This window comes from Theropithecus gelada, chromosome 17 (assembly GCF_003255815.1).
Source record: "Theropithecus gelada isolate Dixy chromosome 17, Tgel_1.0, whole genome shotgun sequence".
In the NCBI taxonomy this organism is placed as follows: Eukaryota; Metazoa; Chordata; class Mammalia; order Primates; family Cercopithecidae; genus Theropithecus; species Theropithecus gelada.
The window spans coordinates 70,951,382-70,976,204 of NC_037685.1; the positions used below are offsets into that span (position 1 = coordinate 70,951,382).

General features: G+C 37.1%; 1 protein-coding gene across 2 annotated transcripts in view; it reads left to right on the plus strand.

The window, feature by feature from the left end:
* COG6 (component of oligomeric golgi complex 6) overlaps positions 1–21,823 on the plus strand; it is a 102,574-nt gene extending 80,751 nt beyond the window's left edge. For both annotated transcript variants that reach the window (XM_025364607.1, XM_025364606.1), the window contains one exon: positions 20,139–21,823. In XM_025364607.1, coding sequence (XP_025220392.1) covers positions 20,139–20,286 — 148 coding nt within the window. In that variant the 3' untranslated portion in view covers positions 20,287–21,823. The remainder of the gene's footprint in view (positions 1–20,138) is intronic.
* The last annotated feature ends 3,000 nt before the right edge of the window (positions 21,824–24,823 follow it).

The window sequence follows — 24,823 nt, forward strand, 5'->3', positions numbered from 1 at the left end:
CTCCTCTTACTGTGTATTTTCAAATATCCTGTCTTTAATCTCAGTAGTTCTTTCTTCTGTTTGATTAATTCTGCAACTAAGAGACTCTGATGCATTCTTTAGCAGGTCACTTGTGTTTTGAGTAGAATTGGTGCCAGTTCTTCCTTAAGTGTTTGGTAAAATTCAGAAGTGAAGCCATCAGTTCCTGGCTTTTTTTAGCTGGGAGACTTTTTATTATGGCTTTGATCTCATTACTTGTTATTGGTCTCTTCAGGTTTTGAATTTCTTCATGGTTCAGTCTTGGCAGGTTCCATGTGTCTAGGAATTTATTCATTTCTTCTAAGTTTATAGTTGCTCATAGTAGCCTGTAATGCGTCTTTGAATTTCTGGGGTACTGGCTGTAATGTCTCCTTTTTCATCTCTGATTTTATTTATTTGGATCTTCTGGTTCTTTTCTTAGTCAGGCTAAAGGTTTGTCAATTTTGTCTATCTTTTCAAAAAATCACCTTTTGTTTCATCACTCTTTTGTACTTTTCTTTGTTTCAATTTCATTTATTTATGCTCTGATCTTTATTTATTTTCTTCCACTAATTTTGGGTTTGGTTTCCTCTTGCTTTTCTAGTTCTTTAAAATGTATCATTAGGTTGTTTATTTGAAGCTTTTCTACTTTTTTATGTAGGCACTTACAGCTATAAACTTTCCTTTTACTACTGCTTTTACTGTATCCCATCAGTTTTGGTATGTTGTTTCCACTTTCAGTTGTTTCAATAAATTTTTTAATTTCCTTCTTAATTTCTTTATTGGCCCACTGGTTATTCAGGAACATACTGTTAAATTTCCATGTGTTTGTATAGTTTCCAAAATTCTTCTTGTTATGATTTTTAGTTTTATTCCTTTGCGGTCAAAGAAGATACTTGATATAATTTCATTTTAAAAAATTTTTATGGACTTTTTTGTGTCCTAACATATGGTCTGTGCTTGAGAATGATCTATGTGCTGAAGAGAAAATGTTTATTCTGCAGCCATTGGATGAAATACTCTACAAATATTGATTAGGTGCATTTGCAATTGGTCCGTAGCGTAGATTAAGTCCAATATTTCTTTTTTAATTTTCTTTCTGGGAAATCTGTCCAGTGATGAAAGTAGAGGGTTAAAGCCTCCAGCTATTATTGTTTTGGGGCCTATCTCTCTCATTATCTCTAATAATGCTTCGTATACCTGGGTGCCCCAATGTTGGGTGCGTGTATATTTACAATTGTTATACCCTCTTGCTGAATTTACTCCTTTATCATTATATACTGAACTTGTTTGTCTCTTTTTATGTTTGCCTTCAAATCTTATTTTTTCTGATATAAATAAGTATAGCTACTCCTATTTTGTTGTTTGTTTCCACTGGCATGGAGTATCTTTTTCTTTCTTTTTTTCAGTCTATGTCTGCTTTATAGATGAAGTATTTTTTTTTTGTAGGCAACAGATCTTTGGGTCTTGTTTTTTTTTAATCCATTCAACCACTCTGTGACTTTTGATTGGAGACCATAGTCCATTTACATTATGTTATTACTGATAAGGACTTACTCTGCCATTTTAAAATTTGCTTTCTTGTTCTTCTGTGGTTTTCATTCCCTTCTTTCCTTCCTTCCTATCTCTCTTTTAGTGAAGTTGATTTTCTCTGGTGGTATATTTTAATGTCTTGCTTTTTATGTTTTGTATATCTGTTGTATGTTTTTTGACTTGAGGTTACCATGAAGCTTCCAAGCTTCTTATACTCCATTATTTTAAACTGACAACAACTTAACATGGATTGTTTAAATAAACAAGCAAAGAGAAAACTAATAAAAAACTCTTTACCCTTCCACTTCATTGCCCTGCTTTCTTATATTTGTTGTTTCTGCTTATATCTTATTATACTGTCTGTCACTTGAAATGTTATTGTAGTTATTTTTGATAGGTTCATCTTTTTACTCTTTCTACTCAAGATATGAGTAGTTTACACACCACAGTTACAGTTTACAATATTTTTCTGTGTTTTTCTATGTACCTAGTAATACCAGTGTGTTTAGTTTCTTCAGATGATTTCTTATTGCTCATCAATATCCTTTTCTTTCACACTGAAGAACTCTCTTTAGCATTTCTTGTAGGACAGATGTGGTGTTGATGAAGTCCCTTTTTTTGTTGGTTTTTTGTTTTTTTGGTCTGGGAAAGCCTTTATTTGTCCTTCATGTTTATAAGATCTTTTCACTGGATATGGTATTCTCAGATAAAAGTTTTTTTTTTCCTTCAGCACTTTATGTCATGCCACTCTCTCCTGGCCTGTAAGGTTTCCACTGAAAAGTCTGCTGCCAGAAGTATTGGAGCTCCTTTGTAAGTTGTTTCTTTTCTCTTGCTGCTTTTACATTCCTTTCTTTTTCTTTGGCCTTTGGGAGTTTGATTACTAAAGGTCTTGAGATAGCCTTATTTGGATTACATCTGCTTGGTGGTCTGTAACCTTCTTGTACTTGAATATTGGTATCTTTCTCTAGGTTTGGGAAGTTCTCTATTATCCCTTCGAATAAACTTTCTACTCTAATCTCTCTCTGCCTCCTCATTTAAGGCCAGCAACTCTTGGATTTGCTCCCTTGAGGCTATTTTCTAGATCTTGTATGTGTGCTTCATTTTTTTTAATTCCTTTTTCTTTTGTCTCCTCTTACTGTGTATTTTCAAATATCCTGTCTTTAATCTCAGTAGTTCTTTCTTCTGTTTGATTAATTCTGCAACTAAGAGACTCTGATGCATTCTTTAGCATGTCACTTGTGTTTTTCAGCTTTGGACTTTCTGTTTGATTCTTTTTTATTATTTCAGGCTCTTTGTTAAAGTTATCTGATAAGGTTCTGAATTTCGGCCGGGCACGGTGACTCATGCCTATAATCTCAGCACTTTGGGAGGCCAAGGCAGGTGGATCACGTGAGGTCAGGAGTTCAAGACCAGACTAACCAACATGGAGAAACCCATCTCTACTAAAAATACAAAATTAGCCAGGCATGGTGGTGCCTGCCTGTAATCCCAGCTACTCGGGAGGCTGAGGCAGGAGAATAGCTTGAACCCGGGAGACGGAGGTTGCAGTGAGCTGAGATTGCACCATTGCACTCCAGCCTGGGTAACGAGAGTGAAACTCTGTTTCAGAAAAACAAAAAACAAGATTCTGAATCTCTTCTTTGTGTTATCTTGAATTTCTTTGCACTTCCTCGGCACAACTATTTTGGTTTCTCTGTCTGAAAGGTCACATATGTCTGTCACTCTGGGTTGGTCACTGGTGCATTGTTTAATTCGTTTGGTGAGGTCATGTTTTCCTGGATGGTCTTGATGCTTGTAGATGTTCATCAGTGTCTGGGCATTGATGAGGTGGGCATTATAGTCTTCACAGTCTGGGCCTTGTACCTGTCCTTCTTATGAAGGCTTTCCAAGTATTCAAGGGGACTTGGGTGTTGTGAATTAAGTCTTTGGTCACTGCAGCCATATCTACATTAGGGAACACCCCAAGCCCTATGGCTCTTGCAGACTCAATGAGGTACTACATTGGTGTTCTTGGGTGAGATCCAGGAGAACTTCCTGGATTACTAGACGTAGACTCTTGTTCTCTTCCCTTAATTTCCACCAAGCAAATAGATTCTCCCTGTCTGTACTGAGCTGCCTTGGAGCTGGGGGAGTGGTGATACATGCCTCTTTGTGGCACCACCACTGGGACTGTGCTGGGTGAGATCCAAAGCAAGCATAGTACTGGGTCTTGCCTAAGGTCCACAGGGATCACTGTATGGCTACTGCCCATGTTCCCTCAAGGCCCAAGGGCTCTGCAGTCTGCAAGTGATGAATCAGCGAGGCTTGTGTCCTTCCCTTCAGGGCAATGAGTTTCCCTTGTCTCTGGGTGGGTCCAGAGAAGCTGTCTGGAACGCAGGGCCTGGAGTCAGGAACCTTAGGAATCTGTTATATCTGGTGTTCTGTTCTGAGGTGGCTGAGCTGGCATCCAAGATACAAAACAAAGTCCTTCTCATTCTTCTCTCTCAAGCAGAAGCTCTCTTCCAGAGCTATGAGCTGCATCGCCTGGGGTTGCAGGAGGAGTGATACAAGTACTCCCTTGGCTGCCCTAGCTGGTGTCTCACTAGGCCGCATGCACCCCAAGTCCACTGGCTCTAAGCCCAGCACAGCACAGAAGCTTGCCCACGAATTACAGCCCTTATGGCCCGAAACTTGCCCTTCAGTTTATTTCAGATCCCAGAGCACCTTATCCCATGCTGGTGGGGCTTGCCAGAACTCTGGTTCTGACTGCTGGGATGGAGGCTTCCCTTCTGACCAGTGCTGGTCTCAATGCTCCCTCTCGGGATGCTGGCTGACTTCTGCCTGGTGTTGCGTTCTGCTGTGACAAGGCAGCACTAAATTCCATTGCTAAGTCCCGCAATCACTCTTTTTATTCCCTTCCACAAGTGCATAAATTATCTCTCCATGCCATGCTGCCAGTGCCAGGGATTAGGGGAAGGACAGTGTAGCAATTCAAGACTATCTTTCTTATCCTGTTTAGTGCCTCTTTCCTTAATATTATGTTGAAACCAAGTACTATGATTGCTTACCTGATTTTTGGTTCTTAGGAAGGTGATTTTTTGTTTGGATTGTTGTTCAATTTGGCGTTCCTGCTTGGGGGACGATCACTGGAGGCTTCTATTTGCTCATCTTGCTCCTAATAGTGGAATTTTTAACACATAGTAATAAAACATATGACAACAAAAGTGCAAAAGATGCAGTGGGAGGGAAGTGGAAGTTTGGTGTTGTAATATTGTAAGGATATTAAGTTATCCATGCAATGTATAATATTGATTGGAGGTAGATTGTAAACCTTCCCACAATCATTAAAACAAACAAAGTTATTTAACATACCAATAGATAAGATCAAATAGAATTTTTAAAAAGTAATTTTATCAAAAGAAGGTGCAAAGGGAGGGTAAAAGAACAAATGAGACAAGTGTGAAACAAGTAGCAGGAAGATAGACTTAATTACAGCCTAATAAGTAACTGTAATAAATGTAAAAGTACTACACAGTCGAACTAAAAGACAAAATTATTAGGTTGGATGAAAAAGCCTGATACAACTATCTGCTATCTATAAAAAAATTCATTTTAAATATAAAGGCAGAGATAGTTTAAAAGGATGGCAAAAGATATACCATGCAAGCACTAATCATAAAGCTGGAATAGCTATATTACTCTCAGAAAAATTAGACTACAGACAGATAATAATACCAGAGATAAAGTGTGACATTTTATAATATAATAGGGTTAATACATGAAGAAAGTATAATAGTATATATGTGCATTTAATAGCAGAGCTGCAAATAACATGAAATATAAGCTTACAGAATTGATGAGGAATAGCTATATCAAGAAATATAGTTAGATATTTCAACATAACTCCTCTCAGTAATTGATACAAAAAAATAGGACATTAACATGATGCTTCATAGTTGAACAGTACTACCAATCTTTACCTAATAGAAATATTTAAAATACTGGCCGGGCGTGGTGGCTCACGTCTGTAATCCCAGCACTTTGGGAGGCCGAGGCAGGTGGATCACAAGGTCAGGAGTTCGAGACCATCCTGGCTAACATGGTGAAACCCCGTCTCTACTAAAATTACAAAAAATTAAGCCGGGCGTGGTGGCGTGCGCCTGTAGTCCCAGCTATTGGGAAGCTGAGGCAGGAGAATGGTGTGAACCCGGGAGGTGGAGCGGAGCTTGCAGTGAGCCGAGATTGTGCCACTGCACTCCAGCCTGGGCGACAGAGTGAGACTCCGTCTCAAAAAAAAAAAAAAAAAAAATACTACACACAAACTATAGAAAATACACATTGTTTTTAGGTACGGATGAAACATTCATGAAATTAATGTAAGAATGAGCAAAAAAGGAAATAAGAAATCCTAAGCAGATGAACTTAAGAACTCAAACTAGATATTTCTAGTTCTAGAAAGTTCATAGCAAGAACTAGAAAAGTCATAGCAAGTTTTTCTTTATAAATTGCAAGCTAAATCAGTTTTTACAATGAATGTGGATAACTTAAGTTACCCTATTTTAACATACAAGCGTGTCAGTTGAGATTTAAAAAAAAAAAAAAAAAAAACAGCCAGTTTACCTATATGCCCTTTACAAGAGACCGTTTACAACAAAGCGGCATACAAAGAAAGAAGGAGTTGCAATATTAACAGGCGAAATTGAATTCAGGGTGTAAGTCACTAAAAGGTCAAAGGGGAATGTTTTATAGTGATAAAAGTCATGCTTAAGTAGGTCTTAGATAAAAAGCCTGCAAGATATAAAAAATCATTTAAAAAAATCAAACATGCCATTGCATCGAGAGAGGAAACACCATAGCCAAAGGATACAAAGAAAAATCTGACTTGAATTAACTACATAAACCAGTTAGAGAAGAGTACCATTACACTATGTTGGAATATTGAAAATCTACAGCAAACATAATAGTTAATGATGAAACATTAGAAACCTTTTCATTGAAGTTCAAAACAAGATATGCATACTTACTGTCACATCTATTTACTTTGGAGCTTCTAGCCATTGTAATGAATTGAGTCATAAATATTGAAAAGAATTAATAAAACGTGTTAATTTCAAATGTCTGTACCAAAAACAAAAAAGGCAAACAATTAATAAACTAATAGAACTAAAATAGAGTTGTTACTTGACAAGATTCAAAATTAACATACAAAAATTAGTACCTTTTCTGTATAACAGCAATATCTAATTATAACAGTGAAAAGTAAAAGACTTTATTATAAAAGTCACAGGATTGTTTCCTAGGAATAAATTTGATAATATATATGGAAAATTACATAATGAAACTTATAAAAATTTGTTGAAAATTCTAAAAGGTCTGACTAAATAGGCATACTCTGTTCATAGACTGGAAAATTCACTAGTGTAACAGGTTAATCTGTAAATAATTCCAACATTAATCAAACTTCTCATGGAATTATTTCATTAAATATATATATATAAGAAAAAGTATATGAGAGAGGACTCATACTTTTGAACATCTCCACAATTAGCACTCCAGCCGAAGGTGGCATCATCTGTGCCTGGTTTATCACATTAACCTCTGAACTCTTCCATTTTTACACTTGCCCTCTCCACCACCATCCACCCAAGCCCTACAGCCTAAACTGAACACTCAGAGTGATCCTTTAATAATAGATTGCTTAGTTCAATTCTTTCGATGAATTTAAAAGAGGATATTGTGGAGAAAGATTAAGTAATTGAATCAAGGTCAAAAATTAGTAAGAAGTAGAGCCATGATTTAAATCCAGTATTTCTGATTCTAGACCCTATTCTCTTCAACACTAGACTATACTGTATTTTATTAGCTCTTTCTGTGTTGAGATTATTTTATTATTTTTGAAAGATGCTCATAGATGTCTGGCATATGTGATGATAGATGACATGTGAAATACGTAGCTTGGCCTCATGAAAAATATACTTAAATTTCACTTGTAGACAGATAGCTAACCTGGGATGAAAAATTGTCTTGACCCATTGTGACATTTCTTATGTTTATATGGTGATAAAGAAAAATCAGAATTTTAACTAATCTGTTATTCATAAGGATATTATCATCTTTTCTACTTGGGCTTTTAGGCTTAACGGCTTTTTTTCTCCTGTGGCACATTTGATTGCACTCTTAACTGTGGTGCTAAAATAAAACTTAACTTTAGTGATCACAGAACCTGATGTTGAAATAATCTATTTTTGGAAATGCTGGGTTTATGGTAATGAGAAAGTTGTATCATGTTGTTATGGCAACCAAAATCCTAAAGTACAGATTAATGACAAGCTCACTGATTTTTGGAAGTAAGCAGTTCATTTCTTATCTCAGTTCAGTTTTAAATAATTATTTAAAATACAGCAAATTTCCTTGAACATATTTTAAAATGAGAATAATATCTCCATTTAGGTATAGATCAGTCTTTATCATGATTTTAAAATTTATAATACCAGATTTTTATGACACTGTCACGTTTGTAACTGGACAAATTGAATTTCCCAATGTATAGTATTCTGATACATTAGTAGCTGAAAAAACGTTGCCTTCTTTAAAACTATATAACAAGCTGATCTCTCAATATGTTTTTTTCCTAAAAGTAAATTAACTGCCTGATTATTATATTTGCTATATGATATGCTGGTATAGCAGCTACTTTCTAAGTGTAAGAGATGTTAAGAAAGACCTTTCAAAACTTGGAATTAGGCAAATAAGGTCTGAGAGAACAGCATGTCATTGCAGGGTCATAATGAAGCATTGTTTTTAACAGGCTCATCAATAATTATTTATTTAGGGAATGGACCTTTGTTTGATTCTCTGTTTACTATTGATTAAAGGTTCCAAACTCTGTGGACATGTTAATTTATAGATTGTGTGTGGTAGAAGAAATAGCCCCAAAGCTATGGTTTTTCTTGCTCTGTAGCACATTTGTACCTAACCTGTTTTGTTCTAACTGTCCTTTCCAAATACCTGTAAATGACCAGTTTCTCAAAATGTGCTTTGAACCAGCTTTATCTTCTTAGTAGTTTCCTCATCAATGAGTTATTAAATTTTTGACCCATCATTAATTTGTATGAGAATCATCTTTTTAATTTTTTAAAAGTTATACTTGGACTGGGAAGATCATTAAACCATCCAAAGGCCCATAGGATACCACTTAATAAATTAATACCTCTGAGGATTTCGTGGTAGCAAAGAGACAGGAAAGTTAATGGTCTACCTGTTTAGATGATCATAGCTTATATTCAAATAAAAAGTTATGCCATTCCAAGATGGCCGAATAGAAACAGCTCCAGTCTGCAGCTCCCAACATGATCGACACAGAAAACGGGTGATTTCTGCATTTCCAACCAAGGTACCTGGTTCCTCTCATTGGGACTGGTTGGACAGTGGGTGCAGCCCATGGAGGGTGAGCAGAAGCAGGGCGGGGCATTGCCTCCCCCAGGAAGCTCAAGGGGTCGGGGGATTTCCCTTTCCTAGCCAAGGGAAGGCTGACAGATGGCAGCTGGATAAATGGGACAGTTCCGCCCAAATACTGTGCTTTTCCAATGGTCTCAGCAAACGGCACACCAGGAGATTATATTCCTCACCTGGCTAGGCAGATCCCAAGCCCATGGAGCCTTGCTTACTGCTACTGCAGTAGTCTGAGATCGACCTGCCAGGCAGCAGCCTGGCAGGGGGAGGGGCGTCTGCCATTGCTGAGCCTTGAGTAGGTAAACAAAGTGACCTGGGTAGCAAAGCAGGCTGTCTCTGTAGTATCCACCTCTGCGGGCAGGGCATAGGTGAACAAAAGGCAGAAGAAACTTCTGCAGACTTAAACATCCCTGTCTGACAGCTCTGAAAAGAGCAATGATTCTCTCCCAGCACTGTGTTGACCTCGGAGAATGGACAGACTGCCTCCTCAAATGGGTCCCTGACTCCTGTGTAGCCTAACTGGGAGACACCCCAGTAGGGGCTGACTGACACCTCATACAGGCAGGTGCCCCTCTGGGACGAAGCTTCCAGAGGAAGGATCAGGCAGCAATATTTGCTGTTCTGCAGCCTCCGCTTGTCTGGAGTGGACCTCCAGCAAACTCCGACAGACCTGCAGCTGAGGGACCTGACTGTTAGAAGGAAAACTAACAAACAGAAAGGAATAGCATCAACATCAACAAAAAGGACATCCACACCAAAACCCCATCTGTAGGTCATCAACATCAAAGACCAAAGGTAGATAAAACCACAAAGATGGGGAGAAACCAGAGCAGAAAAGCTGAAAATTCTAAAAACGAGAGAGCCTCTTCTCCTCTAAAGGATCGCAGCTCCTCACCAGCAACGGAACAAAGCTGGATGGAGAATGACTTTGACGAGCTGACAGAAGTAGGCTTCAGAAGGTCGGTGATAACAAACTCCTCTGAGCTAAAGGAGGATGTTTGACCCATCGCAAGGAAGCTGAAAACCTTGAAGAAAGATTAGATGAATGGCTAACTAGAATAAACAGTGTAGAGAAGACCTTAAATGACCTGATGGAGCTGAAAAACATGGCACGAGAACTACGTGATGCATGCACAAGCTTTGGTAGCTGATTTGATCGACTGGAAGAAAGAGTATCAGTGATTGAAGATCAAATTAATGAAATAAAGCAAGAAGAGAAGTTTAGAGAAAAAAGAGTAAAAAGAAACAAACAAAGCCTCCAAGAAATATGGGATTAGGTGAAAACACTAAATCTGTGTTTGATTGTTGTACCTGAAAGTGATGGGGAGAATGGAACCAAGTTGGAAAACACTCTTCAGGATATTATCCAGGAGAACTTCCCCAACCTAGCAAGGCAGGCCAACATTCAAATTCAGGAAATACAGAGAACGCCACAAAGATACTCCTCGAGAAGAGCAAGTTCAAGACATAATTGTCGGATTCACCAAGGTTGAAATGAATGAAAAAATGTTAAGGACAGCCAGAGAGAAAGGTCAGGGTACCCACAAAGGGAAGCCCATCAGACTAACAGCAGATCTCTCAGCAGAAACTCTACAAGCCAAAAGAGAGTGGGGGGCCAATAATTCAACATTCTTAAAGAAATTTCAACCCAGAATTTCATATCCAGCCAAACTAAGCTTCATAAGTGAAGGAGAAATAAAATCCTTTACAGCAAGCAAATGCTGAGAGATTTTGCTACCACCAGGCCTGCCTTACAAGAGCTCCTGAAGGAAGCACTAAACATGGAAAGGAACAACCGGTACCAGCCACTGCAAAAACATGCCGCATTGTCAAGACCATCGATGCTAGGAAGAAACTGCATCAACTAACAGGCAAAATAACCAGCTAACATCATAATGACAGGATCAGATTCACACATAACAATATTAACCTTAAATGTAAATGGGCTAAATGCCCCAATTAAAAGACATGGACTGGCAAATTGGATAAAGAGTCAAGACCCATCAGTGTGCTATATTCAGGAGACCCATCTCACATGCAGAGACACACATAGGCTCAAAATAAAGGGATGGAGGAAGATCTACCAAGCAAATGGAAGGCAAAAAAAAGCAGCGGTTGCAGTCCTGGTCTCTGATAAAACAGACTTTAAACCAACAAAGATCAAATGAGACAAAGAAGGCCATTACATAATGATAAAGGGATCAATTCAACAAGAAGAGCTAACTATCCTAAATATGTATGCACACAATACAGCAGCACCTAGATTCATAAAGCAAGTCCTTGGAGACCTACAAAGAGACTTAGACACCCACACAATAATAATGGGAGATTTTAACACCCCACTGTCAATATTAGACAGATCAACGAGACAGAAGGTTAACAAGGATATCCAGGACTTGAACTCAGCTCTGCACCAAGCAGACCTAATAGACATCTACAGAACTCTCCACCCCAAATCAACAGAATATATATTCTTCTCAGCACCACATCACACTTATTCCAAAACTGATCACATAGTTGGAAGTAAAGCACTCCTCAGCAAATGTAAAAGAACAGAAATCACAACAATGTGATTTCTCAGACCACAATGGAATCAAATTAGAACTCAGGATTAAGAAACTCATTCAAAACTGCACAACTACATGGATGACTCCTGCTCCTGAATGACTACGGGGTAAATAATGAAATGAAGGCAGAAATAAAGATGTTCTTTAGGCCGGGCGCGGTGGCTCAGGCCTGTAATCCCAGCACTTTGGGAGGCCGAGACGGGCGGATCACGAGGTCAGGAGATCGAGACCATCCTGGCCGACACGGTGAAACCCCGTCTCTACTAAAAAATACAGAAAAAAACTAGCCGGGCGAGGTGGCGGGCGCCTGTAGTCCCAGCTACTCGGGAGGCTGAGGCAGGAGAATGGCGTGAACCCGGGAGGCGGAGCTTGCAGTGAGCTGAGATCCGGCCACTGCACTCCAGCCTGGATGGCAGAGCGAGACTCCGTCTCAAAAAAAAAAAAAAAAAAAAAAAAGACGTTCTTTGAAACCAATGAGAACAAAGACATAATGTGCCAGAATCTCTGGTACACATTTAAAGCAGTGTATAGAGGGAAATTTATAGCACTAAATGCCCACAAAAGAAGGCAGGAAAGATCTAAAATTGACACCCTAGCATCACAATTCAAAGAACTAGAAAAGCAAGAGCAAACAAATTCAAAAGCTAGCAGAAGGCAAGAAATAACTAAGAGCAGAACTGAAGGAGATAGAGACACAAAAAAACCCTTCAAAAAATCAATGAATCCAGGAGCTGGTATTTTGAAAAGATCAACAAAATTGATAGACCGCTAGCAAGACCAATAAGAAAAGAGAGAAGAATCAAATAGACACAATAAAAAAAAGATAAAGGGGACATCATCACTGATCCCACAGAAATACAAACTACCATCAGAGAATACTACAAACACCTCTATGCAAATAATCTACAAAACCTGGAAGAAATGGATAAATTCCTGGACACATACACCCTCCTAAGACTAAACCAGGAGGAAGTTGAATCTCTGAATAGACCAATAACAGGCTCTGAAATTGAGGCAGAATTAGTAGCCTACCAACCAAAAAAAAGTTCAGGACCAGACGGATTCACAGCCGAATTCTACCAGAGGTAAAAAGAGGAGCTGGTACCAACCTTCTGAAACTATTCCAATCAATAGAAAGAGAGGGAATCCTCCCTAACTCATTTTATGAGGCCAGCATCATCGTGATACCAAAGCCTGGCAGAGACACAACAAAAAAAGAGAATTTTAGACCAATATCCCTGATGAACATCGATGCAAAAGTCCTCAGTAAAATACTGGCAAACCAAATTCATCAGCACGTCAAAAAGCTTATCCATCACGATCAAGTTGGCTTCGTCCCTGGGATGCAAGGCTGGTTCAACATATGCATATCAATAAACAGAATCCATCACATAAACAGAACCAATGACAAAAACCACATGATTATCTCAATAGATGCAGAAAGGGCCTTCGACAAAATTCCACAGCCCTTCATGCTAAAAACTATCAATAAACTAGGTTTTGATGGAACATATCTCAAAATAATAAGAGCTATTTATGACAGACCCACACCAATATCATACTGAATGGGCAAAAACTGGAAGTATTCCCTTTGAAAACTGGCACAAGACAGGGATGCCCTCTCTCACCACTCCTATTCAACATAGTGTTGGAAGTTCTGGCCAGGGCAGTCAGGCAGGAGAAACAAATAAAGGGTATTCAATTAGGAAAAGAGGAAGTCAAATTGTCCCTGTTTGCAGGTGACGTGATTGTATATTTAGAAAACCCCATTGTCTCAGCCCAAAATCTCCTTAAGCTGACAAGGAACTTCAGCAAATTCTCAGGATACAAAATCAGTGTGCAAAATCACAAGCATTCCTATACACCAATAACAGACAAACAGAGCCAAATCATGAGCAAACTCCCATTCACAATTGCTACAAAGAGAATAAAATAACCTAGGAATCCAACTTACAAGGGATGTGAAGGACCTCTTCAAGGAGAACTACACACCACTGTTCAACGAAATAAAAGAGGACATAAATGGGAGAACATTTCATGTTCGTGGATAGGAAGAATCAATATCATGAAAATGGCCATACTGCCCATGGTAATTTATAGATTCAATGCCATCCCCATCAAGGTACCAATGACTTTCTTCACAGAATTGGAAAAAACTACTTTAAAATTTATATGGAACCAAAAAAGAGCCCACATTGCCAAGACAATCCTAAGCCAAAAGAACAAAGCTAGAAGCATCACACTACCTGATTTCAAACTAGACTACAAGGCTACAGTAACCAAAACAGTACGGTACTGGTGTCAAAACAGATATCTAAACGGATGGAACAGAACAGAGGCCTCAGAAATAACACCACACATCTACAACCATCTGATCTTTGACAGACCTGAAAAAAACAAGAAATGGAGTAAGGATTCCCTGTTTAATAAATGGTACTGGGAAAATTGGCTAGGCAAATGTAGAAAGCTGAAACTGGATCCCTTCCTTACACCTTATACAAGAATTAATTCAAGATAGATTAAAGACTTAAATGTTAGACCTAAAACCGTAAAAACCCTAGAAGAAAACCTAGGCAGTATCATTTAGGACATAAGCATGGACAAGGACTTCATGATGAAAACAATGGCAACAAAAGCCAAAATAGGAAAATGGGATCTAATTAAACTAAAGAGCTGCTGCACAGCAAAAGAAACTACCCTCAGAGTGAACAGCCAACCTACAGAATGGGAAAAAAATTTTTGCAATCTACCCATCTGACAAAGGGCTAATATCCAGAATCTACAAAGAGCTTAAACAAATTTACAAGAAATAAACAACCCCATCAAAAAGTGGGCAAAGGATATGAACAGAGACTTCTCAAAAGAAGACATTTATGCAGTCAACAGACACATGAAAAAATGTTCGTCATCACTGGTCATGAGAGAAATGCAAATCAAAACCACAATGAGATACCATCTCACACCCGTCAGAATGGCAGTCATTAAAAAGTCAGGAAGAAACAGATACTGGAGAGGATGTGGAGTAACAGGAATGCTTTTACGCTGTTGGTGGGAGTGTAAACTAGTTCAACCATTGTGGAAGACAGTGTGGTGCATCCTGAATGATCTAGAACTAGAAATACGATTTGGCCCACCGATCCCATACTGAGTGTATACCCAAAGGATTATAAATCATGCTAGTATAAAGACACATGCACACGTATGTTTATTGTGGCACTATTCACAATAGCAAAAACTTGGAACCAACACAAATGTCCATCAATGATAGACTAGATTAAGAAAATGTGGCACATATACACCATGCAATACTATGCAGCCATAAAAACGGATGAATTCATGTCCTTTGTAGGGATATGGATGCAGCTGAAAACCGTCATTCTGAGCAAACTATTGCAAGGACAGAAAACCAAACACTGCATGTTCTCACTCATAGGCGGGAATTGAACATTGAGAACACTTGGACACAGGGCAGGAAACATCACACCCCAGGCCCTGTCATGGGGTGGGGGTGGGGGAGGGATAGCATTAGGAGAAATACCTAATGTAAATGACAAGTAAATGGGTGCAGCAAACCAACATGGCAGATGTATACCTATGTAACAAACCGGCACGTTGTGCACCTGTACCCTAGAATTTAAAGTATAATAATTTTTAAAAAGTTACTTTCCCCTTTCAACTGGTCTTTTTGCATATCTTTTGGTGTTGTGAAAAGCAAGAGGACAGAAACAGTCCTGAAGGTACTCCCCCTCAGTATGGGCTAGGCTGTGATTGATCAAAATAGTAAGTAAAATCAAGTGGATGCCCATGCTAGAACCAGTGTTCAGCATGCACTGCTGACAATAACAACAAAAATTCACTGCTTTCACTGCCTGTACATAGGGTGTTTAGTTGATAAGGACATTCCCAACTTTCAGGAGCATGTGAGTGAACTGAGATGATCTGTTGGTCATTTTGGATTTAGTCATAGAATCCTTGAAACTTTTCCATTTTGAACATTGATTATTTGTCACTATAATGATTCATTATTGTTTGAGACTCTGTATTTCATATGTGATATTAGTATTTAATGAATAATTTGGGCTAAGACCAGGCAGGCTGGCAGACAATATAGATAGTTACTCTGAACTTTTAAAAATCATTTGATCAGTTGATTGATAGATACTTAATATACTTTTTAAGATAAAGGATGAATTTACATAGTAATTATTACTGTAAATAAAAAGTATAGTAAACTGGCAAGAGGATAAAATGGTTTTAGCACTATAGAAACATTCATTTATATACAAATAACTGATATGCTTTTATAAATCATATTTTGGGAAACTTAGTTCCCTAAAATAATGTATGTGTATGCATATGTGATGTATTTATTCATGTAGGTAGTTTTTTTTAAACAATAACTCATTAAAATACTCTTAACTCTCAATGGAATAATATTGCTCAAAAGCTCAAAGTACCTTATAAAGATTAACTAATTCATCTAGTAATCTAACTAGTAGAGGTTAAATTACTTATTCAAGGCAACAATAATAAGTGGCAGAGCTTCAACTAGAATGTAAGTCTTCTAACAGTAATTTCCTCCACTATACCATTTTATCTCTACTGTACCCTATAGAACTGATTAGAAAATACTTAATCAAAGTGAGTGTAGGAACCTGTCGCTTTGGTAGTGATAAATGAACTCATATTTGTTCAGAAATGTAGAATCACACTGTCATCCAGAGTTCTTGGTCTTTATAGTTTGAGTTTGACTCAGACTCACTTTAGAGAATCTCCCTTTTCATTTTATTTCTATCCTGTTGGTTTAGCAGGCAGTTAGCAGGCCAGGAGGAGCAGTTCCTTATTCTTTGCTTTTTTTCCTTCCTCCTTCCTTCATGTAATACATGAAGATTTCTTTTTATCCACCAGCTTTGCTTTCTTCATCTTCTCCACCATACGCATATTCTTTTTTTAACCCTTTCGCTATCTCAGTGGCTTTTTAAAGTGAGGAGCAGATTGAAGACGTACTATACCATCTAACACCAAAATTTAAAATAAATTATAAACTCTTGTTTAGTTTTAACTGGCTTGATTCTATTTATCTATGTTTATGCAGTACTGCTTTATTTTATTTTTATCTATTGCAGACTTAACAATGGATTTTCAGCTGTAGTGTTAGTTTCAGACATTTGTGAGCTAATTTATATAGCTTAGAAATAAATGTGTCAAGTTATAACTAAATTTCAGTAAATTTTAAATTTTTTATCACTGTTACTTGAAAATGAAATTTAAACTTCACTACTTCAGAAGTTTCAACAATACTACATTTACAAGTTACTCTGAACTTTTAAAAATCATATTCAATATTTATAATTGTACATGTTATACTTTTTAAGAGAAGAAATAGCCTTATTTTGTGTACTCCTTATATATGATCAAATATATGCTGTATTGAGATTGAGTATAGACTTGAGTATGAGGCATGGATAATGAATGCTTTATACACTTCTCAGAAATCTATGTTATTGCACTTAGAAAAGAACGAAGAACACTATTTCTAAAATCCAGTATCTGACTTTTTGCAAAAGTGGGTATCAAATGCGTGTTATATGTAATAAAGTTTTAAAATACTAGTTTCTAGTATGTTTTCATGAAAAATAATTTTGGCATTATTTTGTTACATTCATTGTCAAGCAAAATTACAGGAAAGATCACCAATCAGTAGATCAAAAAATATCTCCAGTCTGGGCACGGTGGCTCATGCCTGTAATCCCAGCACTTTGGGAGGCCAAAGTGGGCAGATCACCTGAGGTCAGGATTTCAAGACCAGCCTGGTCAACATGGTGAAACCCCGTCTCTACTAAAAATACAAAAATTAGCCAGGCATGGTGGTGCATGCCTGTAATCCCAGCTACTTGGGAGGCTGAGGCAGGAGAATCACTTGAACCGAGGAGGCAGAGGTTGCAGTGAGCCAAGAGCATGCCACTGCACTCCAGCCTGGGTGACAAAGTGAGACTATCTCAAAAAAAAAAAAAAAAAAAATCTCCAAGCCTCATTTAGTTAAGTAGTTTTCTAAACCAGTTTCTACCATCATCCCTTTCCTTTCAGCAAAAAGGTAGTACAACCAGTAGCACCACTCTACTCTGCTCAGAAAATTTACACAGCATATCTTTCTACTACTCACTGTCATTTTGGAAGCTTTAGCAATTTTTGGAAAATGTCAAGTTACTTCAACTCACCAAGAGTTTGGACCCCTTAGAACAGTGTACAGATGTTCCAAGATCATAGGTGGACTTCTTATTCCATCCAACGATTTTCTTTTCTAGACCACAGATGCATATATTTCCACAGATAATCTTAAAAATATATTATTCTATCCATTATTACCAAAAAAGAACATAATTCCTAGAAAAACAAAGAATATGTTCTGTTGATGGTGGCCTCATGATATTGACTTGTGTTACAACTTAACACAATATTACTATTACGCTATAACTATTACGTTAGTCTGGCTAGTCACAGTCACGTACTCTTGACTATGTGAAGAAACAGTTTGCCCTGAAATAGCCACTGATTCAGCATTTATGGAAAACAATGGTGGCTCAAGAGCCCAGAATAGGACTCTGTAAGTAAGGAAAAAGTTATTTTTCTCCAAGTATTCAGTGAACATGTATTTATTGAGCATCCATCATATTCAAAATATACTGGATTTTAAGGGACATATGAACATAAACAGTGTCAAGTTACTTGAAATTTTGCAGGACAGGTAAGACATGAACAACATGTATTTCTGTAATTTAATAATTTTTAAAGGACATTTTGGAAATTGGGTTATATGTCAGTCATATCCATTTGATGCAGAGCTAACCCCTTCCTAATACAAAACTGTTGGGATCTGAACATCAAGAAAATGTAGAAGCTTTATTGTAAGTTAGGAGTGGTAAAAGATACATAAAAGGAACAGAAAAAGTATCATGGACATTCCACAAAGGAAGTAATTATTTCTAGCTCTAAAAATCAGATAAGACTTCATGGATAAGAGAGAACATTTTTGCTGAACATGAAGAGCATTTAAAAGTGGTGAAAGAGGCATTCTAGGAAAATGAAGTAGGAGCAAAGGAACTGAGATGAGCAAGACCAGAGCCGGGAGAACAGTCAGGGGTAGCATTGGAATTAGAGTAGTGTTAGGGAAAGTGTTAGATGATTTTGAATGGTAGGAGAAGGAATGTTGGCTTCTCTGAAACCAAAAGAGGCCATTGATGTTCTTTGAAAGCTCCAGGTAAGAGAAAGATATGATAGAAAGTATGCCTCAGAAAGATTAATCTAACAACAGTGCGTAGGATGGATTGAATATGGCAGATACTGAAAGAGAGAAGAATAGATAGGAGTTTGCGTTTACTCCAGGCAAGAGGTCATTTTAGAACCTGAACTGAGGTGATACGACATTGTTATGCCATTAACACAAGTAGGAAACTACAAGAAAAGGAAGTTTGGAAGCAAAGCTTTAAAAACACATTTTTATGGCCAGGTGCGGTGGCTCACGCCTGTAATCCCAGCACTTTGGGAGGCTGAGGCGGGCGGATCACGAGGTCAGGAGATTGAGACCATCCTGGCTAACACGGTGAAACCCTGTCTCTACTAAAAATACAAAGAAATCAGCGGGGCATGGTGCCCGGCGCCTGTAGTCCCAGCTACTCGGGAGGCTGAGGCAGGAGAATGGCGTGAACTCGGGAGGCAGAGCTTGCAGTGAGTCGAGATCGCGCCACTGCACTCCAGCCTGGGTGACAGAGCGAGACTCCGTCTCAAAAAAAAAAAAAAAAATACTACATTTTTATTAGTTTTTGTAAAAATCAGAAAATTAGTACCAGTGTTCTCATGGCTAGTACCATGAGAACCATTAGTACCATCTTCTCGTGGTGATACATGAATAGTACAAGTAGCTGGGGATGACAGGAAGTTAATGTCATGGAACTATGCAGAGAGTTGTTGCACATTTAATGAACCAATACTGTTTTTTCTAGCTGGATAATTTTGTAAACATTTGCAAAACTCTGTTCTTTTGTGTGCTTTTGTAGAAATGTGTATTTGTGAGGAAGCTGTGATTTGCTGCAAGCGTCACATTTTAGCTTGGGGTGATATAGAGAGTTGAAGAGAAAGCTAGGAGATGTGGTTGTTAGTGTAAAATCTATAGGTGAAAGAGCAGTTTAAGTTTTCTGAGAGATAAAAGTGTTGATAAATTTGAACAATTGTAAGCATCTTTCTTTCTCATGTGTTACCACTTTTGCAAAATCAATACATTGACATTGGGTCACAGTTTTTGTTTCTTATTTAGCAGTCCTGTGTATCAGGCACAAATATATAGCAGTTCACTGTATATCAGGAACAAAACACAGTCCATGCCCTCTGCAACCTATATAGTAATGGAGAAAGATTTAATAAATAATAAATATAAAATTATGTTTTATCCCCAAATCAGGATTAATCGTGTACCCGTATAGTGATTCTTAAATAGTGCATGTGTGATGATAATGAAAGTGAAATGTACTGATTGAAATGTCAAGCTGTCTTATAATTCTTAGTAAAAATATTTTTTTCAAATGATGTGTTTACATTTTGTTTGCTTATCAATAGAGAGCAGATCGTAAAACAATCTACAGAATTAGTCTGCAGAGCCTATGGTGAAGTGTATGCAGCTGTGATGAATCCAGTCAATGAATACAAAGATCCAGAGAACATTCTTCACCGATCGCCACAGCAAGTGCAGACGCTTCTTTCCTGATTATCTTATTTCATTGTGTTAGCAAAATATGACCTCCCTAAAACACTGAAGGTTATTTTTTATTCTTTGAATTTTTACTTTAAAATTTGATAGTTACAGTTTTCTTTGTGTCATGAGATTGTAAGTCCCGATAATTTTTTTTTTTTTTTTTGGTCTCAGTAACATGGAAGTAAATAACATGTTGACCTGAGCTAGTATTGCTGTGTATCTACTCTAAATAAGATGCTCTATTTTTTTTGCTAGCCATCTCTCCAGCTCTGCAGTTTTCACTGTATTCAGGAAGCATAAAGTAATATGAAAGGTTTGAAGAATTTTTTTTACAAGACTAGTAGTTCTAAATTAACAGCAGATAAAAAATTTGTCTAAATTTAAGAATTAGTATAAGGATATGACTTAATAAATGTCTCCTTACCTAAAGATTCATTTGTTTTCTTATTAATATGAGTAGGTATACTTAGTAGCTTTTCTGAACCTAGCCTATGTCTCTGTCCCCAAAATAGCTGCCCTTAAAGAGTTGTTAGAAGAGAGAAAAATAACAGTGAATTGTGCTTCTGGTGTATATGGCAGTGAATCTCTTTCTGTTCTACTTTAGCATACTATATATATTTGCATACATTTTTACACAATTTTAAATATACACTCAGCAATAATGAGAAAAAAGGAGAGAGAAAAGTGATTTAAACAGGGTGGATTCCACTCTGTGGGAGCCCTCAATGGACCTCAAGGCGGAACTCAGCCTTTCCAATGAACTCTAAGCATGTAGACAGCCTGAGCTGTGTCTAAGGCTGGTGTTTAAAGATGGGTATTTGTCATACAATATGGGTCCTAAATCCAACCGACTACACATTTTATCTGGTGTTCACACCAAGAAACAATGATCTACTCAAACACTGGAGAAAAATCTGCCAGAGGAGGGGTTGTCAATTGGCGGTGTGTCTTATCTCCATGGTGTAACTGGACTCTGACTTTAGACCATTACCTATTAGGAAGATTCAAAATGACTGTATTTTTAAAGGAATAAATCCCAGTGTGCCTGATTTGACATTCTTATCAGCAAAAAAACTTGATTTCTAGTAAATCTATAAAAAGGGGTAAGTCCCTAAATTTCAAATGAGAAAACTGAAGCACAAGGAAAAAAATAACTAGTTTGAAATATTTTGAAAAGTAATAACATAAAACTAATATTTGTAGAAGATTATGTTGTATATAACAAATTAGTATTTATAGAATATGACCTATTTATCTAAAGTTTATAATTGTTTATACCTAATACAATTCTGTTTGGAGTAAGAATGATTATATAATCATTATCCATTTGGGTATAAATGTGTCTTTTTAGTTTTTTTCCCCTTCGATTAGTATGTGTTATATATAAAAGACAGAAAATAAAGTATAAATCAAGAACTTAAATTTTATATAATTTATTTCTACAGTGAAAGAAGATTGATACCTTGCCATGAGTAAATTCCTTTGTTTTATAGGGAAAAATGTATTATGCTTTTTAGCTGGCTTTTTTCCAAATAAAATACTACAATATGTCTAGAGCAGCAATTATTGCAGCTATCCTGTAGATATACATCCTATTGATGTGTTTTTAGAAAATGCACTAATAGAAAACGAAGTACAACATAGGGCAAAACTGATGTAATCAGCAAAAGACTCACAGGCAAAATGTGGTATATATGATCTTGAGAACTAAGGCAAAATAAAACATTGTAAGTAATAATCCATTAATATAACCCCTAAATTTGCTATTACTCCATAGTTTGCATTTTGAATTATTTTCATTTGGCATAAGTATAACCTAGAAAATGCATGTCTGCCCTTCTTTCAGAGAGGAAGGGTGTTTGAATGCCAAAACCCTTATGTGGTTGAACTTTTCCATTTCTTTCTCTGTGCCTTCACTTGAGCAGGTGGATATTACCTGAGGAAAAGGATGACACAAATGGACTGATTGACTTTACTCGGAATTCATGATTACAGTGTTCATAATAGGCACTGCTGTAGTTTGAATGTTTACGTTTCCCCAAATTCATGTTGAAATCCTCACCCCTGAGGTGATGGTATTAGGAGGTGGATCCTTTGAGAGGTGATTAGGTTGTCAGGATGAAGCCCTCATGAATGGGATTAGTACCCTTACTCAGGCAGCTCAAGAGATCCCTGTCGTTTCTACCATGTGATGTTACAGTGAGAAGACAGCCATCAATGAGGAGGCAGGCCGTCGCGAGACACCAAATCTTTTAGTGCCCTGATTTTGGGCTTTGCAGCCTCCAGAACTGGGAGAAATAAATGTCTGTTGTTTTTATAAGCCACCTAGTTTATGGTATTTTGGTATAGCAGTCTAAATGAACTAAGACAGACATTCAGTATTGGTTTGTAATTCTACTCTTAACTTTCCATGTTTCTAAAGGACTTCTTCATCCACATTCTCATTTAATATCCTTCATAATTCACCAAGAATAGAAACTATTAATCTTTCTTATTTTCCTATTCTCAAACATCACACCCTTCTCCTCTCCGTCCTTGTTTGGTACTTGAGATGTTATTTCTCTTTCTATGACAGGATATTCCCTTCCTTTATGCTCTGGCTTGCATCTCTCATCTTCTTATTAGAGCCTTCTCTCTCTGGGTTATCCCTTCATTTTGCTTCAGCAACAACTGGCCTCTCGCTAGGATTATTCTTAATGTCATACATAATGTCATAATGTTCATCATGTTTTTTAATACTCTCTACTTCCCAGATCCTAACACCTCCATTTCTTTGCTTCCTTTCCTAGTTTAGACATGCTGTCATCTACTTCCTCATTTCTCATTCTGTCTTTAAAGTATCCCAATATAGTTTCAGTCTCTCACCACTACACCAAAACTAACCTGATAAGCTTTTCATCAGTGCTGTATGTTGTCACATCCAGCAGATTCTTCTGTATCTCTACTTGTTGAACTCTCAGTGTCATTCCACACATTTCTGTTTGAAATTCTATCCTTTCCAGTCTTCCATGGCACCACTTTCTCCTAATTCTCCTCCCATTTCGTTAGCCCAACCCTCTTTTGACCTTCTTCCCTGGCTCTTTTGCCTCTATATGATTTCTAAAAGTTGGCATACTCTCGGGCTTGATCCTGGTTACTTTTTTTTTTTAATCCTTCCTTTAGGGATTTATTACTTCAACCTATTCTATCCAGAATAATGTTAGCTTAAATGTCTTTAGATAGATCCATAGGATGGAGTACAGCAGTGAGAAAATGAATGGTTTTCAATTATATAATGTTGAGAAAGAAATCAGAATAACATAATACCCTTTTATAGAATGTTTAATAAAGTATAAAAAATATACATAGATATACATGTGGCAAAGGTGTAAGGAAAATATAGGAAATGATTAATACAATTTAAGATTATGGAGAGGGAAACACAGGATGTGTTAAAGTTACTGATAATTTTTTTTCTTATGCTAGGTTGTTAGTACTGTTAAATATTCTTTAAAATTTTTCATATATGTTACATAAACTTTTGTTCATATATTTTACAATTTTAAAAAATAGTTTAGAAATTTGCTTGGCATAAGACCTGGGCTAAAGTTAGAACTCAATATATGATAGCTATTTTTTTCATTAGTCTTATTAAACGCATTTCTTAAGTATCTACTAGGTAGTAGGCTCTGTGATAAGCATCAGAGTTTAAAAATATAACCAAATCGTGGGTTTTCCATTGAGAAATTCCCTGTCTTGCACAGAGATAGTTACATATATTGTAAATTAACATGAAATTTGGTAGAGTGCTTGTGCATGTTGGCAAGAAGAAAAAATGAACTAATATCATCCTTTATAATTCAGCCGGATGTCCTTGGGATAAGAGGTTGAGAGCAAGAAAACAAAGTTTCAAACCACAACTGTACATTGTTCAGTCTGAGATTATCATAATGATTGGGTTCTATTAACTATTTGGTTAAGATGTAAAATCATATAATAGCATGGTGAGAGCAAAAATGGTGAATTTTAAAATTTTGTCCCCTCATAAAGGTAGCAATAAAACTGGCCTTCAAAAAATGGTCAAAGTCAACTTTTTCAGGACTCTAGAAACTAATAAAAAAATCACAGTAACCTGAGTTACTTAAAAAAAAAAAAAAAAAAGCCAAATGTTAGTAATAACAGCAAGCATTTTGGTGCTTTAACTTATGCCAATTCCATACCTTGCTCCCTAGTTCAGCAGTAGTCTTGAAAAGCACATGCCACATTCATGGTATGGGAAAGAGCAGAATGGACCTTATTGGCAAAATGGACCTTATTTGATCTGTCTGATTGTTCCTGGGAAAACCCATTCAAAAAACTGGCTTTTATCTTACCTATTATGGAACTCACCCTCTACTGGGGTGGGGGTGGGGAATTTATTTAAAACATTTACCTGTCATTGCTACATGAAGCAATGGATAACAGTTGGGGCAAATAATAAACTAACCAGAAAGCTTTGGAAGAAAGGTTGGGAATGAGATATTCATAAGGACTTTGAAAAACTCTTACATATTTCTGGGAATCTAGAAGG